Below are 19914 nucleotides of genomic sequence, written 5' to 3'. Positions count from 1 at the left end.
ACAGCTTTTGCACTGTTACAAGCTCAGTTGCAGCAAACTGCAGGGTTAATCCCACACGTCCGTAGGAAAAGAGGATGGTTAGACAAGGGTGGCCGTATCCTAAAAACTGTTTTTGGGACCGCTGACGCAGTAGATATTTCAAGTTTTAATGAAACACTGCAGCAAATACAGGATAATGTGAATAGGACATTAGACCCAACTTTGCTCGCCTCTTTGGACCGGATGCGAGCAGCTCAGGATGGACGTATAACTATGGAACATCTTTTTCAACGAGTGCACAAGTACTGTAACGAGCATAAGCAACACTTACTAGTTATTGGATCATCAACCACCGCCACCTATATTTTTATCTTTGTCGTAGAATTAGTGTACTGTCGGCTCAAAAGGAAGGTGGCCCTTCCAACCTTTAACCTAAGGGTCCAGACAAAATCACTGAACAGTTGTGAGGCACTGCAGCAGAACACGGAGTAATGTTTATGGACAAAGATTAGACTGAGGATAAAAGTGAATGATTCCAGTGTAAATAGTGAATCAATCGTATTTTGTGGTGTTTGTGAAGTGGACTATAGTTAGTTTGACTTTTTGGTTGAAATCAGGCACAAATTCTTTCCATATGAGGGAGGAATTGTAGAGGACAAAGGGTTATTTTTAGGAAATACTATGCGAAATTGTGATTTAGTGTGTTTCAGTGTGTGATGCGCCAGCCTCACGGCAAACGGCGGATGAAGGCCAGTCAGCACATTATGCAGTTTTGCAATGAGCATCGGTATGTGTGTAAGTGCGCGGCAGCCATCAGAATGCAGCATTAGCAGAATTACGCAGATGCAGGCTGCGTGTGGTGTGGTGTGGTTGCATTAGCCAATTCATAGAGAACCTTCTAATAAACACGCTGCCGCGTAACCGGCGGATTCAGCAGCGGCCTGCACTATTTAAGGGCATCAGAGGTGGGTGTCGGCATTCGGTTCTACCGATTGGGTGTTCAGTCACTGTCACGTCGTCATCAGTGACGCTGTCCTTGAGGACTGGCTGGCGGAGGGTGTTGCCCGCTGCTGCACTGGCGACTCCCGGCATCGTCAAGAGCCGCCGCATCAGCAGGGGGGGCGAGCTGGGCTGGGCCTCATGCCGCTGACCACCTACCGCCTGCACAGCTGCTGACAGAGTGCGGCATTGTGTTCCCTGGACTGCGTGCATCAGTACGTCTTCACCACAACACGAGCGGTGAGGCTGAGCTACCAGAAAATGTATTGGAAGAACCAACAATAAGAAAAGGAAGATTGCTAAAAACAGCCACCTTCTTCTACCCAGCCATGCCCTACAACCCCAACCATGTCACCCGCTCCGGTCATCCTGTTACGTAGGGAAACAAGTGGAGGCAGCTCAGCTGATACCTTCTCAGAATCATGAATGCTACAATGTTGCTATTACTATGAGGGATATACACCATGCTCTCACTTCATCCAGATCATTTGCCCTAGAGCCAGACAGTGTTCACATTGAGATGTTGCAGCATTCTCTTGTAGGTCGGCACCTTCTCCTCTGTAGGTACAATTATATTTGGGCAGATGGCATGTTTCCTAGACGATGGTGTGAAGCCACTGTTATACCCAACCTAAGCCTTTCTTCTCTCACCAGCTGTGTTTCCAGGGTGATGGAAGATATGATTCATGGGCAGATGGTTTTGTGGCTTGAGTCTGCCCAACTGCTAAGCACTGCACAGTGTGGATTTCGAGCATGCTGTTCTGCGTTTGACCATGTTTTCACTTCGTCATCCGATATCATGAATGGTTTCCTGTGGAAATAAGACTATGGCCATATTATTTGATTCGGAAGAAGTCTGATACATCTGCTGGAGGACTGGTATCATCTGTAGTCTATACATGTGGGGCTTCAGAGGCCATCTGCCCCATTTACTAGAGGAAGTTTTGAAAGAGGTTTTCCCAAGGTTTATATTGTTTGGCCTTGTCCCGCACATTTATCCAGGAAAATGGGATGCCTGAATGCTCGTCCTGGGTATCATTGTCTTTGCTATCCCCTTTAACCATATTATGAGCTGCCTCCCACCAAGTATCTATTGCAGTTCTACATCAACATGTCTCCTGGAGCAGCGTCTTCAGCGTCATTCCTATCGTCTTTTCTCATGGAGCATGAGCAGTGGCTTTCACTTTTCCACTGCCACAACCTTTTGTATAAGTATTTGGCGGTGGAATGAGTTTCTTACACCATCTTTACATCTTGCGCCTTGTGCTCTTTCGTTCACTGAAACAGGAAATTCCTGGAGGTCATGTTTGATAGGAAACTTCCTTCATCCGCCCATGTATCGTACTTGGCTGTACATAGTACCCAATCCCTCAGTGTCCTACATCTCCCAAGTGGTATTTCCAGAGGAGCGGATCAGACAGCCCTCCTCCATTTCTTGTGATCCCTTGTCCATTCATAACTAGACTGTGGGTGTTTAGTTCATTCCTCTGCACCGCTGTTCATCATATGCTGTCTGAACACACTCCATGATGGAATACGTTTCTTCAGTGGCTGCTTTTTCACCAGTCCGGTTGAGAGTCTGCAGAAGACGCTGAACTGCTAGTCACACTGGTATGATGTCCTCCTCAGTGGATAGGCATGCCATTTCTCTTTCACACCTGGGGGCTCATCCTATTCCGTCTTATTTGATGACTCCTTTGCCTGCCAGTATGGGGATCGCCATTCTTCCCTGTTACCTCCTGGAGTTCGCTTTTGGCTTCAGATTACCTCCCATGTTCCTGATGCTTGTTAACCCTTCGCCATCTTGGCTTCATGTAGCTGCTCATGTTCATTGTGGACTTCATTTTCTTAACTTTTATAAGCAGGGAAAAAATGCATAAATGGTACGGACTAATCTATTGTCAGGGTACAAAATTCGTTGCAATATTACACTCTGCACAAATTGTACTGACTGGCAGTATGTCCACCAGTTGATAACTCAAACATTTTACCAATATTATGCATCATCACTTGTTTTTTCGAGAAACCTAGTGGCCATCCTGTTTAATATTTGTGACGAAAGTCTGTAATGTGTTTTGTTTTCATCTCTGATTTAAACATAACATTTGCATGTACCTCAAATCGTTTAAAAATATGTATCAAGTATACATTTGAATTGTCAATGTTGCAAGGGCCAGGAGGTATTGTCACAATTTCCCCATTCCCTAGATGGAATTTATTATTAATTCTGTGGTGATAGCTATGCTTTTGTGTGTTTGCAGTCCAGTCAATGCTGTACATCACTACCCCCTGCTCCTATATTGCAGGAAATTTGTTTGTTTTCAATTTAGACCAATTGTGATTAGAGTGAACGTCATTACATCATAGCTTCAAATTATGTGGAGACTTGCATACTGCTTGTTTTTATGCAATTTTGAGGAAAACTATCAGGCAGAAATATCCTCAGGTATGAACTGAAGTCATGGTAGTGTCGAACATTGTAAAACAACTGATTCCTATTGGTGAAGTGACAACACAATTCTTCAGGTGGCCTTAAATCACCAAGAGCTCCATACCCCCACCAACATCTAAATTGACAGTTCCATGTTTCTTGGATTTCCACACTGTCTCGAGCAATGTGTCCTACACTGATTTAAAATTTTCTGACGAGATTAGGCTGATCTAAGAGTGTTTGTAATCCTTCTCTCCAGTACCATTGCTGTGGGCCTTTTTAAAATATCCAATCCAAGCCATTTCCTGTATTTTAAATATAGGCCTTAACCGATAGTGATGGCCTCCATAGTCATTATGCTTTTTAGCTGTTTGTACTTGCTTTTCGCTTATTCGGGCGTTCTTTACTGCTTGGAATATGATAGCAGCTCTCCTAGCTTATGTAACCAGAGCTGACAGCCCAGCAAATTTAGGTATCAGGAACAATATTATTCCACCAGATGTCTTTGGTATTGGTAGGAATCTGGGCGTTTTAACACATCGTTTCCTTCCTCCTTTTTGCCGCTATCACCATTGATTTGATGCAATTTCTTAAACACCACATAGGTTCTTCTTGTTTAGTGTGCAGTGAGCTGCATTCATTATTGCTTGAAGTTTAGTCCAGTACCCAATTTAAGTTCTAGAAAACATTGCCTTATCAACCACATATGCAGATATAGGTTGTCCTAAATCAATATCCATCCCTTGAAATACCTGTGCAGCCTTATCAATGAATATTTAGTCTGCAATATAATTATATTCATTTGTAGTGCAGGCAATGTTGTGCTTTTTGCATACATTGTCCAGAACCTTAAAGCCCTTCTCACCATAAGCCAGGCGCTATTTCAATTTTTTTCCAGCTCCACAGAAATTGTATCGAGAGATACAAAGTTCAAATGGCAGATACTCAAGAATACCACCTTCAACTCTGTTGATGTGTTTCCTAGCACTCATGTCACACTACTGCATGGTTTGAGGTTTGCTTTTCGTATTACATAGCAAATTTCGAGTGTTCACCCAGCTGTTGAGCTTTGATGAGAAACAAAGATATTTCATCAATGCCCTGTTCACTCGACATTTTATGACGTGCTCTATGAGGAACATATTGGGTTCAAAGATTTTCTGTAATTCGTTTCTGACACCAATAGGTTTGTTCTTAATAGAATGGTTAATAATGTGATTATACTTGCAATGATTTCTGGCTGTATGTTCAGCCATTTGCACTTATGTTGAAGATTAAATTGCTTCCACATTAGTTTTTTGATTGTCCAGTTCAACCATTTGGCAGTGCTAGTTTCCAAATGGGAGAATGTTGAATTGTGATTTATCCCACATCATTCCAATTCTGCTTTGAAATGCCTCTCGTAAAATTCACTTATGTGGTATGCCTCAAGGTTATTGGGCAGTCAATATACTCCTGTCTGCAACAATTGTTCAGAAACCTCTGAAACCACCTCCCCAGTCTTCACCTTCAAAGGTAAGCCCATGCGAAATTGGAATGTCTGTGACCATTAGAATGTACTTTAAACCATTATTGGTTTGTAAGTAGTCTTGCATATTTAAGAGGTCAGCCTGCCATACTTAATCCATTCCTCGTATTATCAGAAATATTCTGCATGCAGGTCTGTAAAGCTCATGAACAACTGTCTCCAGAATCACGCGATGATGCATATTTTTCGAAGCTCAGATAAGCTCGATTCTCTGCACAGGCTGGAACTGTAAGCAGTCGTAATTGATTTACGATTTCATTTGGTTATCATATTATATATTCTCTGGAGATAGATTGTTCAGTCTTCTATACTGAAATTCGACTATTTTACCCGCACTATGTGGAGCTGGTTTAGTTGGTTATGGTGGTAAATAGTTTATTTACATTGAAATGGAGGGGTTTTATAAACTTACTTATAGCTGGGTGTATAAACTAACTTGAATAAGATCATAATTCAGTGCTCACTTCTGTTAATGTTGAATCATACATTTCCACTTCCATCAATGCAGAGAATGCATCATGGAGTTGAGCTATGGTCGTTTCCAATGGGTGGAAAGTTTGGCAAACTGTCGACAGCAGATCACTGCACAGTGTGTCATAGAATTGGAGGCTATGTGATTGCCTTCTTTGCCAACACATTAGCTCATCCTGTACTGCATTTCATTAAAATGTTAAAAATCTGCTCCTTCGTAGCCATCTGCTCCTGCAGATCTGTGCTCTGTTGTTAAATATTTTAACTGTACCAACTGAATGCCCTACAGAAATAGTAACATTGGGGGGAACAAACTTTCCTGTGGAACAAGGTTGAACTCTGCTCTGACACATTGCATGGTCAATGTCATTCATCTAAGGAGAAGTATACTTTGTCATCACTAAATTTATAGTTTTAAAGTACTACCACCCTATTTGATATTATACTGACACTGGTTGCTTACACTCACTGATATTCAAACAGTTTGTTTGATTGAACAACATTATGTTGACACCAGACGTCTGCTGCTGTAACGACTTCGCCTTTCCTGAAGGAAAGCACATTGTGTTAGCTTATTTGCTCATTTTCTCTGTTCATCAGCATGAGCATTAATACTTGAACTGGCTCAGAACAGGGACTTTTGATGCATAACTTGACATCATTATCCTTTGATGTTTGTTACCAGTGAGCGATTTATTTATCAGTTGCTGTTAGTATATTTCCTCGTCATCTACTATTATTGTAGTTATAATTGTGGTGGTGATCTTCAATTCCCGTATTTTGTGCACATTTATGTACTTATCAGGCACATTTATGCACTTTATTAATTGTGTAGTGCATAGAGCCACTGTCTGCATTGCATCACTCACTTGTTTTGTGTTACTTGCAGTACATAGATCGTAAAATCCAGTGATAGCTCTCATAGTAGCAGCAGTAGTAGCACATCAGAGTACTGTGAGCTGGTGCATGTTTTCGTTAGAAGCGAGTTACTTTAAATTTTGTCAGTGTTCCTTGCCTTCAACTTGTGTGTGTGTGTGTGTGTGTATATGTGTATGTGTGTGTGTGTGTGTGTGTTTACCATGCCAACTCTGGTATGGGCAGATATAGTAATTGCTGTGAACCAAGTTCGTGATACTTAGCTCACAGCTCCAGGCAGTGTTTTCCACCGATTGGTCCATTGCTGCAGTCACCTTGGGTACTGCCCACACTGAGATTGACCTTTCACTTGTTTGTGAGTGGGAAGTCATTCCAGTGTGTGAGCGGCAGTGAAAGAATTTCCATGTTGCCAATCAGAGCCTGCTCAGTTCATCTGATGAAAAGATTTGGGTGCTGCCTATGGCTGATGAAATCTAAAAGCCAGATGAAATCACTTGCCATGTTCCAGAGGAAGCATCTCAGCATGCTAGACTGGGCATTTGCAGTAGTATTACTGTTAATTGGAAACTCTGATGTTAGGTGTGTAGTGGAGCCATTTAGAGATATGGCTGCATAGGACCGGAAGGAATCCATTGTGCTTTCTGTGTGCATAGTCAGAGGGGGGAGGAGTGGGTGCTTCCGGATGCCATGAGAAGTGTGGCATAGTCAGCTGTAGGTGGTGGCTCACGTTGGTGTTGACAATATGTACCACGTTGGATTGGAAGAGATTATATCTAGTTACAGGCGACTACCTGAAATAGTACTGCTCACAGTCTCGTTTACGAGATGATGGTGGAGCCCACCATTTGTAGCATCATGGGCACAACTGAAAGTGGTTCTTTGGTACAGTGCGGAGTGAAGGTCTGAATCAGAGTCCCAGACAGTTCTGCAACTGTGTAGGTTGCAGATTCCTCGACTAGCGCTAAAAGGTGGTAGTTCACGATTTCTGCTAAATTGGTCAGGAAAATCCATTACACAAAGGAAGCAGTTCCACACAAGTGTGGGGGATGTGTAGGGGAGACTGGGGGATGTGTAGGGGAGACTGGGGGATGTGTAGGGGAGACGGGGCTTTTTTAGGTGTGATGGTCTCAGATGAGTGCAGAAAGGGCGTCAGTTTCAAATATTGCAAGTAGACAACCGGAAAAGGGTAGATAAAACCACAATAAGTACTGAAGTTGTAAATTCTCGTAGCTGCATTAGAAAAGAACCAGGGCTCAATGCTAAAAGAAAGCACTGAACCTCAAATCGTTATAGGTATGGAAACAAGTAAAGCTGAAAATGTTTCAAAAGACTTCACCATGTTCATAAAGGATCTGTGTTGTATTGGTCCTGCTCTCTCCCTCCCCCTCCTGCTCTCTCCCTCCCCCTCCTGCTCTCTCCCTCCCCCTCCTGCTCTCTCCCTCCCCCTCCTGCTCTCTCCCTCCCCCTCCTGCTCTCTCCCTCCCCCTCCTGCTCTCTCCCTCCCCCTCCTGCTCTCTCCCTCCCCCTCCTGCTCTCTCCCTCCCCCTCCTGCTCTCTCCCTCCCCCTCCTGCACTCTCCCTCCCCCTCCTGCTCTCTCCCTCCCCCTCCTGCTCTCTCCCTCCCCCTCCTGCTCTCTCCCTCCCCCTCCTGCTCTCTCCCTCCCCCTCCTGCTCTCTCCCTCCCCCTCCTGCTCTCTCCCTCCCCCTACTGCTCTCTCCCTCCCCCTACTGCTCTCCCCCTCCCCCTACTGCTCTCCCCCTCCCCCTACTGCTCTCCCCCTCCCCCTCCTGCTCTCCCCCTCCCCCTCCTGCTCTCCCCCTCCCCCTCCTGCTCTCCCCCTCCCCCTCCTGCTCTCCCCCCTCCCCCTCCTGCTCTCCCCCCTCCCCCTCCTGCTCTCCCCCTCCCCCTCCCCCATCATCTCATTCTCGTTTCCGAGATTCTAAAGCTCTTCACAGATTATGAGATGAACTGTGTGATGAAGTTGGCTGCAACACGATGCATTCCATGATGCTGTGTCAGGATTTCATGAGATGATCCAACAGAAATGTTAGTCTTCTGCAGTCTCTCTGACAGTCCATCTTCTATTGGGATGCGCAATTTCTTTCACGCTCCTAACATCAGCATCACTGGTACATGTTGTGATGGGTATCCTGAATGAGGGTCATTTGTGAAATGTCTGGCCACATTTAAACTATGTTAACTATTCGTAAAACTGAGTATGGCTTAAGCACTGACCACCATAGGGTTCGTGCATCAGTTGTCTCTCTAAAGGTTTTCTTGATTTTCATGCAAAATTCAATGCATCTTTGATGATTTTCTGACTCTGCCATCTCGAAATTCGCAAACTGTGTTGACATAATCTACTCAATACAGCACTGAACAATAACACACACAAAACAATGAAAATTCTGGCACACCCACATTAAACACAAGCATGTGCAGGGATGCCAACTGCATTTCGCTCCAAGACGCCATTGGCGCGAAATTACGAATGTTCTGGAATTTTTTGAACAGCCCTTGTATATGGCAACTCCACCTCTTTCCATAATGTCTGCTAAGCAGAATATTCGAAATTTCTGGGTGAGTGCATTGATGAGAAATTAATTTGAAGGAGCACATCGATGAGCTGATGAAACATTTCAGTTCAGCAACTTAAGCTATTAGGGTTATTGCAAATTTTGGTGACAAACATATCAGTATACTGTATTTAATTTTAACATATGGAGTCCCCTCTATGACCTCTACTTGCCCACTCCCCTCTACTCACGCAGTCCCTTCCCTCTTGCCTCTCCATTCCACTCCTTTTCTCCTCTGCTTTTCTTCCCCCTCCACTCCCCTTGCCGCTTCATTCACCCTCCCTTCTGCTCAATGATACCATGTCCACCTTTTCTGCACAAATAGGACAGTCTCGCAATTGTGTATTCCATTTCTGTTGCCAAGCTGTGAAGTTCATATCGATTATAAAGATGGCAATGACACCTGACAACCTCCAGTATCTCCACCTTAGTATAGCAGCATTAAATTTACTTTTCTCTTCAAGGTCATGTGTAATTTCCTCATCCTTTGTTCTTTTACTAGGAAATTTCTCCTTTATTCTGGAATTGTAACTGGCATTGTCGATATGCCTATTTTCATTCACTGCTCTCATATAGCATCAAGTTTTGGGGAAACTCATCATTACGAGAAAAAGTACTCATTGCACAAAAGCAGATTAGTAGTTGGACAGCACCCAAGATAACCTTGTAGACACTTATTTAAGGAACTTGTGATATTCGCAGTACTTTCACAATATGTATGTTCACTTACTAAATTTGTTATTAATGACGAATCACAGTTCAAAGATACTAGCAAAGTGCAGTGGGCTAAATCTGACTTTGGCACAGGAAGAGGTGAATTATGCTGCCACAAAAATCTTTGATCATCTACCAGACAGCCAACCAGCATCTAAGAACAAATCAAAAGAATTTATGAATGATGACGTCTCCTCAGTAGATGAGTCTTTATATATGAAATACTTATTGTAAAAAAAAGTTGCATTGTGTTAAGAAACCTAATGTTAAACTGACAAATTCCACATCACAAAATGTCATATTCATGATCTGTGGATCAGGTGTTAATGTAACGCAATGTAGTGTAATATCATGAAACTAGGCAAGGACTGTACATTACTCTATAGTTACTATAATTTGTATCTTACCAGCTGTAAGCAAAATCATGTTGAAAGGTGGGTTAGCATATGGTTTATTTTGGTGACGGAAGGCAAGAAACTAAGTGACTTCCTGCCTGGATTCAAAAGGTTTCGCCCTGCTCTGTACACTATGATCGTTGGAATACACTAACCACCTGTACGCCACTGCAACATTTGAGCAGTGCGTATTTTATTTTCTAGGTCATTGCCGCTCCCATCATTAAAAAAAAAATTAAAAATATTTAGCTGGCCGCAGTGGCCGTGGGGTTCTGCCGCTGCAGTCCGGAACTGCGGAGCTGCTACGGTCGCAGGTTCGAATCCTGCCTTAGCCATGGGTGTGTGTGATGTCCTTAGGTTAGTTAGGTTTAAGTAGTTCTAAGTTCTAGGGGACTTATGACCTAAGATGTTGAGTCCCATAGTGCTCAGAGCCATTTTAAAAATATTTTCAAGTTTTAACTTCTGCTTTCACCAGATGACAGTATATTGGATGTGAGTGGTGGGCAGTGGCTACAGGGCAATGTTTAACATTACTATGTTATAAATAGTGTATGTGAGTACTTTGTTGTTTAATTCAAAAAACTGGCTATTTAAGTTTGACACATCAGAATTGGGGGATCAAATTGTTTATATGAGCTCATAATATATTATGTTTTGTACAGATTGCCTGAGGATGCACCGATAACTGAACAGCGAGAATATAAGCCGATGCAAAACCGCCGAAAAGTATATATAACTGTGGGTGAGAGAGCTTTAAAACTCCTGAATGACGACGAGAGTATTTTGGTTCTCCCAGCTGACAAATGAAGCGCAACAGTGGTTATGGATGTGGCCGACTATCAGAGAAAAATTACTGATTCACTGGATCCACAAGCATATAGGAAGCTGAATAAGGACCACACTAACAACGTTCTCAGTCTTGTGTCGCGGTTAATAAAAAAGTCCTCCATTGAAGAGAGTGTACAGAAAGGTCTCTGCAATTCGGTTGCGCTACCACCGAGGCTTTATGGATTGCCCAAAATTTATAAAGAAAATGTGCCGTTAAGACCGATAGTAAGTGCCATTGGTTCGCCCACCTACTCGTTACCCAAGTTCTTGACTACGCTGTTAAAACCACATGTGGGCCATTCGGACTCTTTTATATAAGAATTCGACACATTTCATCAGCAGATTGAATGGCATAGTGGTCCAGCCGGAGGACATATTGGTCAGCTTCGATGTGGTATCGCTGTTTACCATGGTTCCACTTAATGATGTATTGGAAAAGCTGGATCGAATTTTTCCTGCCGATATTTTAGAACTGTTTAAGTGTTGTTTGACGACCACATACTTCAAGTGGAATGAACAGTTTTATGAGCAAACGGATGGCGTGGCTATGGGAAGCCTCCTAAGTCCCGTAATTGCAAACTTCTTTATGGAGAAACTCGAAGAACAGGCCTTAGGTACTGCCAGCAAGAATCCAAATGTATGGTTCCGATACGTGGATGACACGTTTGTGCTGTGGAGACATGGTAGGGAGGAACTAAGCCGGTTCCACAAACATCAACAGTATAAACTCGAGAATTAAGTTCACAATGGAGGAGGAGGTAGACGGCAAATTACATTTCCTCGATGTGCTTGTTTTTAGAAACGAAAATGGTAGTTTGGGCCACTCAGTGTACCGCAAACCCACGCACACGGACCATTATTTGCACCGGGATTCGAACCACCACCCACAACAGAAGCGGGGTGTTATCAAGACGTTAGCGGACAGAGCTAGAAATATTTGTGAACCTGAGTTGCTCGACGCTGAGATGGAACATCTCCACCTTGCACTGATGAAGAACGGATATTCGTCCGCCGAAATAAAACGTGCGTTGACGCAGACACGCAGAAATCATACTGACGTACAGGCTACTGCAAAATCTAAGGTTTTCCTGCCGTTTGTTAAAAATGTAACGGAAAGAAAAGGGAGGATCTTGACGAAGCGGAATATTACCGTAATTTACAAGCCCACCAGGAAGATACAGGAATACCTTAAGCCTGCCAAGGACGCTCGCAAACCATTGGAAAAAGCTGGAGTGTATAGGATCCCATGCAGCTGTGGTGATCTTTATGTGGGTACCACTAAAAGAACGGTTTCTAAACGTTTGGAAGAGCACAAGGGAAATTGTAGAAGAAGAGAAACGGAACGATCAGCTGTTGCGGAGCATGCTTTCCAGCCAGGGAGCCACAATATTCGTTTCGAGGAGACGCAAGTACTAGCGACCACGAGCGGATATAACGAAAGGCTCTACAGGAAGGCAATCGAAATCGCTAAACACCCAAATAATTTCAACCGAAAGGAGGAGGGCGTGAAATTAAACGGTATATGGATGCCGGTGTTAAAGAAGACGTGAACCACCCGTCCACTACTGGGTGATGGCAACGGCGATCGACGGCGGCCAATTGCACTGATGTTTTCAAAACACGTGACGTCACGCCGCGGCGCGGGAGCCCGCGGACACTGAATTTAGCGGCAGGTAGTAGCGAGCCAGTGGGTGTGTTGGACCTTCCATCGCGCTACGGACCCCCTTGAAGATGTCTCCCGCAGTCGGAGACGAAACGTTGGGAATCACCACAGAATTCACCAACCGACCACGGCATAACAGCCCGGTTAATTATAATGGACATGATATTTCCGGCCGTGAAAGTCTAAATTTTAGATTTTTACTAGGTTGAGATTCCTATACTGCCAGAAAGATCTATACAGGTTTATAAATCCATAACCATTCAAGGGATTCACAAGATTTACAGCTCCAAGGGGAATGATACCATCTTTCAACATGTAAAAATGTGCTTCCAACCAGTGAAAAGTTTTCACCTTAGAAAGGGCGTTTCTAACTGGGAAATAAGGGAAGTTTTTTTGTCTTGTCCAGGTTTACACCCTCTTTAAGGTTTCAGCTTTGCATATGAAATGAAGTGGCCATTGAGAAGAAACGCCATGCACTGGTGGTACAGTTGTTTTATCAGAACAGTAGCACTACATTGCAGGAATATCACTGAAAGAAATGGCTGTGAACTGGCTCTGTGTGAATAAATGAGTTGAATATTATCCAGAAATTTGAATAAATAGGTGAATTGAGTGGTGCAGCAGAATCCAATGTCAGTAGGTGAAGTGGCTTTTAGCTATAGCCGACTGTGCAGCAGATGCCTCTAGAGTTGTCAGAGGATATCCCCCCCCCCCCTCTCTCTCTCTCTCTCTCTCTCTCTCTCTCTCTCTCTCTCTCTCTCTCTCTCTCTCTCTCTCCCTCTCCCTCTCCCTCTCCCTCTCCCTCTCCCTCTCCCTCTCTCTCCCTCTCCACCTCCACTTCTGCCTCTAGCACCACCACCCCACCACCTGGTAAACAGTTCAAAAGTTTTTGTGGCACATTTTACACTACTATCTCTATGCGCTGCTAAAGAAGCCCCAAGATAGGCTTCAAGTGACTTTGACCTTCATTTTTGTCATGCGGGGAAATGAGTAACTTTTGGATGGACAAAGCATATTTTGCTTTGCATGGGGCTGTGAATGCACAGAACTGTCACATATGGGTTTGTCCTCCCAAATCTTGTGCCGGAATATCCACTGCACTCAGTGTATGTGAATGTGGTGTGGTTTCACAAGCCCCTTCATTCTCAGTCAGCGTTTCTTGGAGACACTGACACATCATGGACCCCTTAGGTGTACAGTGACATCTGAACTTGATAAGGACCTTGTTATCCAACGTGACTCCTGCATTTAAAGAACACAACGGTGTCTGCACCATTATTTTGATGTGAGATGGTGTGGCATGATATGTCAGTTGTCGAGTGAACAGTTGGTTTCATGAAACCTTCAGTATGACCTTCATTATATCTTGACAGTTTCAAGATATGTGGCCTTAGAGATCCCCCAACTTAAATTCATGTGACATGTGGATGTTGGGTTATCTGAAAGATTTATCAGGGATGTATCCAGAAACTCCTGATCAGAAGGCTATTATATGATGACAATCTGCTTACACTGGATATTCTATAGGCAACTGTTAACCATGTCATGGATACAGCATGTTGCAGAGTTGGTAGACCATTTTGAACACGTAACAGCTGATAATATCCTCATAAACGCACCAGAGCCACCATTATCATTGCTCTGGTCGTTTTTCGTATTTTCCTGCACTGATAACTCATTCTGGCTGCTTATAGCAACATATTTTCACCTGGTGGTAGAAAGTGAAAAATTACATTTGAGCATACTCCGTGAGGACACCAGTTAATGAACATGCTTCAATGTTTTTGCATCCTGCAAAGTATAGAGCCCATATTGCAGCACCCTGAACACTGTCAGTTTAATTACAACCATTTATAATGCCTCGGAACAACTTCTGCTTACGAAGGCAGTGTGCTGTTAAGACAAATTTACCCTCAGTAAATTCATAATAAAGTTAGTATGACGTCTGGCAGAGATACCACACTCGTTCTATGATTGCTACTCAGCAGGGGTTTTTAATTAACAGCTTGTGTTTACTGTTGTTACAGTGTAATAACTATAGTGACTTCTGTCAGTGTCTTTCACATTACACAGTGTGTGCCACGTCTCCATAACCATTCAAACCAGCCTAAATGGACGTACTACTCTCCATGCATTCTGTCTGCAGCTCGTGGTCTAGTAGCTAGTGTTACTCCCTCTGGATGATGGGATCTCGGGTTTGATTACTGACCGGGGTGCGGATTTTCTTTTCCCAGTGGCTGGATGTTTGTGTTCTAATCATTTCATCACCATCATTTCTGTCGGTGGCTACATTGGACTGTTTAAAAAATAACTGCATAAAAATTCGGACTTTGTACAGCTGCTGATGACTGTGCAGTTGAGCGCCCCACAAACAAAACATCATCCATTAGTTCTGAGAGTAAGTGAGCTATACTTCAATGTATATTTTGGTATGAAGTTTGGGATAACAGTGATACTCATTAAGATTACATAGTGATACATATTCAGTAGAGGGCCTGGTCGGTGGTGGTGATAACAGAGTAGATAGTCGTATCACCATGATTCCTGCTTTTATGGTAGGGGAAATTCTTTGAAATGGAGAAATACACAACCCAAGCAATGTTTGTACAAGACAACAGCACATTGCTTTGCAGATTCCTGCCCTGTGACTTAGTAGTTATGTGTTGGGTAGGAATCGAGAGACTGAAGAAATCAGGTGTGCTATTGCCCTCAAAGTATTTTAGATGAGGTTCAACGGTGACGAAACAAAATTTCGGTAGTATGAAACTATTCAAAAGAATAGTTATTGATATCCCTTTCATAAAAGCCTTTATAGGCCTGCTTGTATTCACAGCAGTCTCCAAACCTGGCATCAAATACATTGATAACCTTTCCTTAGTTGGTGGATCCAGATGCAATATTTTCATGGTACTGTAAGTAACGGTTTTTGTTAACAATGGCAGCTATCTGGTTTGAGAATTTAGAGAACAAAGGAAGGAATAAATTAGAGATAACAGCTGTAGTGCCAAAGTTTTTCACAGATGTGGTGTAAACCATAAGCAGTGTTACTCTCCAGGCTGTAGTGTGTGTGCTCATAAAATACATTTGCACTTCCATCATCACTGCATGATTAGTTCATGAATGTACCTGCCATGAAAAATGTTGTGCGATAAAGATTAAGGATATGACAAGTACCCAGGACCTATATAATGCTTACATGGTCTCTAAAACAATTGATAATTATCAAAATTTATATATTGTTGAAGGTTTCCACAAATTCTGTTTCTTATTCTCGTTTGTTTACAGTTGACTTGCATAGCATAAAATTTTAATTGTAAGTTTTATTTCTAGTACTTTGGCAAACAGGAATGTGCACATTTGATACCTTACTTACAAATGTTTTGGATTTATTTCTTCATTAATAATATTCAGTTACTTCATTCCCATATGTATGAAAGTCCATGTTGTAACTGAGTTAAAAAAAGTTAAGACAACATTTATTGAGTTGTTAACGTCTAGAATCTGACATACTCCATAATACCAGTTACATTAAAGAACCATGTGATCCCAACCAAGGGTTTAAAAACTCTCAATTTGCAGATACCATGCCAAACAAAACTATATATGAATAGAAAGGAAAAGAGTCGAAAGTTAGTCAGAACAGATGAAAACACTGGGGCACGCACGCCTTCAGTAGTTCATAATCTTTCATATCCAACATGATGCACATACTGGGGACCTGAAAGGCATCACAATTCTGTCCGATGAGAAAGGGTTCAACTGCAGATGGAAAAATTGGACCCAGATACTACAGGGGTAGCCCATGCATCAGCTGTCATCACTGCCACTCAATATGTCAGCCTGTGTCTAATGGATGATGATGTGGCAATTTACATGTGGGTCTTTCAGTCAATTGTGTTCTGCAATACCAGGTGACCAGATGTTGAGTAGATGTAAAAATTTTCAAAAAGGCTCACTACAAATGTATTGGAAAATTTACAACCACTTACATCTTTTCCCATAGTATTTCCTTTTTGTGCAAGGCTTCATATAAGTTTCAGTGCCAAAAACAGTCTTAGATTGAAACCATCTGCAAGTGTATCAGTCACATTCATTCATCAGTATGCAAATTCTTCCCTTGATTGATGTGATATTGATTCTTGTTCATGAATGGTCATTGTCCACCTGATCAACATCCATACTAGATATGCAATAAAAATATTGGAGCTCACGCTAGTTCTTGACTAACTGGGAATCAAACAAAAAAGAAATCTGTTTACTAGGTCAAATAAATTTATCATTACAAAGGCGAAAGTGTTGGCAAAACAAAGAAAAGGCACTTAAGTGCTAAGATGATGGAAGAGAAACATTTAAAAATTATTTCTCTTAATTAAATCTGAAATACGTTGAACTTAAGAATTTTGAATTAAAATTTTTGGATACATTAAATAAATTTAAAATTTTTGGATACATTAAATAAATTGGTGTAGACTATTAACTTGTAGCACTGTATTGTATGAAGATTGTAACACATGAATGTGAATTATTTTATGCTCATCAAAAAATTCCAAGCCGGCCACTATGTTCGAGCACTTCTAGGTGCTTAAGTCCGAAAGCGTTTTGCTGCTGCTGCTGCTGCTGCTGCTGCTGCTGCTGCAGTTGCAGGTTCGAATCCTGCCTCAGGCATGGATGTGTGTGATGTCCTTAGGTTACTTGGGTTTAGGTAGTTCTAAGTCTAGGGTACTGATTACCTCAGATGTTAAGTCCCATAGTGCTTAGAGCCATTTGAACCATTTTAATAATTACACACACAATCTGCAGTGGCTCTTATTGATCATTATTGAATTTCGTCTGGTTATTTTCGTTTTAAACCACGTTTACATGATCATTTCTTTCCTTCTGGTGAATATTGTAATTTTAAATTACTCACAGTTACTGAATATGTAATTTCTTATACACTTTTATGAATTGCGGCCTATAGTACTTGATTTATGGACACTCAAATACTGTTTTTCTTGTTTGTATATCAGTATTTAACATTCTTCTCCTTACTCTTCAGATTGACTCGGAGTACTGGTGTGAGCTGTGGCATATTATGTGAGGAAACTTATTACCATGGGCTAGTCCAGGATAAGTTGGTGATAGACATGAAGACGTCAACACACGAGTTGAGTCCCAGTACAGAAGATGTGATTATTGATAAGCAGTCCTCAGTTGCTACCCAATATGACTGTAGTACAAGAGAAAAGGAATTTCATGTATATAGCTGTAACTTCTGCCGACAAAGCTTTCCTTCCAAATACAAACTCATAATGCATGTGTTTGTGCACATTGATGGTACGCAACCACCTTTGTATGTTTGTAAGTGGTGTGGTGAGGTATTTCACAGTAATGTTAGTTTGAAAAAACATTTGAGAATGAGTGAGAATTCTGTCTTACCTGCTAGCAACCATGAAAAATATGGCAATAGTGATCATCATCAAAGCAGTATCTTCCTGGATAGTGAGCGAGAAGTTTCTGTTACAGAACACAATGAGCAGTCTTCGTGTAAGGAAACTTCGAAAGCTTCAAAGAAGTCCTCTAATGACAGGCGTTACACACATATGAGAAATGATACGGAGAAATCAAATGATTATGGAGCTTCATCTACAGCTGTTAATGTCACTCCCCGGGCTGATCTACTTACTGCAAACAGAACCCACAAATGTGATATTTGTGGCAAATTGTTTGCTAGGTCATGTCATCTGAAGACTCACTTATTAATTCACACTGGAAAGAAACCTCACAAATGTGAAATGTGTGGGAAATCTTTTACTATGTTAAGTGATCTCAAGAAACACACATTAATTCACACTGGAAAGAAACCTCACAAATGCGAGATTTGTGGGAAATGTTTTACTATGTTAGGCTATCTTAAGAAACACACATTCTTCCATACTGGAAAGAAACCTCACAAATGCGAGGTTTGTGGGAAATCTTTTGCTATATCAGGTGATCTCAAGAACCACACATTAATTCACACTGGAAAGAAAGCACACAAATGTGACATCTGTGGGAAATCTTTTACTACGTCAAGCAGTCTCAGGGCACATGCTTTCATTCACACTGGACAGAAACCTAACAAATGTGTTATTTGTGGGAAATCTTTTGCTTTGTCAGGCAATCTCAAGAAACACACATTAATTCACACTGGAAAGAAACCTCACAAATGTGAGATTTGTGGGAAATCTTTTGGTATGTTGGGCACTCTCAATAGGCACGTATTAATTCACAGTGGAAGAAAGCCTCATAAATGTGTAATCTGTGACAGAAGTTTCACTCAATTGAGTACGCTCAAGACACATGCATTACTCCACTTGAGAAAGAAACAAGTAGGTGTTAGTTTAAGCAAATAGGTATCCCTGGTTGGTGCTCTCAAGGCCCGTAAAATAATGGATGTAGCAGGGAGACAATAAATGGTAATGGCTGTGAAATAACAGTATAATGTGGTAGAATTGTGAAAAAATGTGTAATTATGTGTACTTTAGGGCGGTAGCAGATAAAATGGCAATATAAAAATCCGTATCTGCAGTTTGAAATGTTAAGAAATTGTATTGCTAAATATGCCTCAAACGTGAATCAAATATGTTTGTCATTAACACTGCTATTTTTTCCTATCGATCTTGAGACAAGAGGATTCTGAATTGTGATAAATCCTTATCTTTGCCAGTAATTATAAGTAGCATGCAATATTCAGTATAAGGCCAAGGAAATGTCATGACTTTCTGATTATTATCCCTAACATAGTCATCATGTATTACTTGTAACTCTGCATTTTAGAAACAATGTTAGCAATTGGGTACCCATATATTATGGCAGTTCCTTCACTCAGGCTAGTAAACTCAACACTGGAGAAACTTGATTATGGCAATTATTTTACTCAGGTATGTTTTCTAAAGAGATTTGCTCTGTGTGTCATTGATAGTGTATACATTTGTTCTGTTAGTACTAATCCTGCATTAGTAAATGTAACAACAAATATAACAACCTGCTTAATAGCATGAATGTCCACGTTTGGAACACAATGCGTAGACAGTTCTACATGATAGGGACTTGACAAGTTGTTTACATGTTTCTGGAAGTATGTTGCACCAGATGTTTATTAAATATTTCATGTACTTAATTGGTAGTGATTGTTAAATCCTACCTCATTGGTTTTGTCCTTATCTAAGTGGAAAGTAATGCTCTCCCATTTTGAAAAATAAGAAAAATGACAAAATTATACAATGTAAACAAACTAATACATATTAGCATCCAATCTCCTAATGCTCAGTCGTAAACGAGTTGTGACTGAATTGTGCCAGGATCCAAAATTCACTTAAGTATAAAATTACCCAACAGCTGCTGCTCATGCACCACTGGTTTTGGTGATCTCAATAATTCACAATATCCTTGATTACATATGATCATATAACCAATCTGAGGACAACTACAG

General features: G+C 41.6%; 1 protein-coding gene across 4 annotated transcripts in view; it reads left to right on the top strand.

Annotated features, from left to right (window-relative positions):
- The window catches only part of LOC124554107 (zinc finger protein 493-like), a 115414-nt gene extending 95806 nt beyond the window's left edge, over window positions 1-19608 (top strand). For all 4 annotated transcript variants that reach the window (XM_047128172.1, XM_047128174.1, XM_047128171.1 and 1 more), the window contains one exon: window positions 17500-19608. In XM_047128172.1, the coding sequence (XP_046984128.1) occupies window positions 17500-18835 (1336 nt within the window). In that variant the 3' untranslated portion in view covers window positions 18836-19608. The remainder of the gene's footprint in view (window positions 1-17499) is intronic.
- The last annotated feature ends 306 nt before the right edge of the window (window positions 19609-19914 follow it).

Source organism: Schistocerca americana, chromosome 11 (genome assembly GCF_021461395.2).
Source record: "Schistocerca americana isolate TAMUIC-IGC-003095 chromosome 11, iqSchAmer2.1, whole genome shotgun sequence".
Taxonomy (NCBI): Eukaryota; Metazoa; Arthropoda; class Insecta; order Orthoptera; family Acrididae; genus Schistocerca; species Schistocerca americana.
Note: the sequence above shows the minus strand (reverse complement) of the source record. Positions and strands in the feature narration are given on the sequence as shown.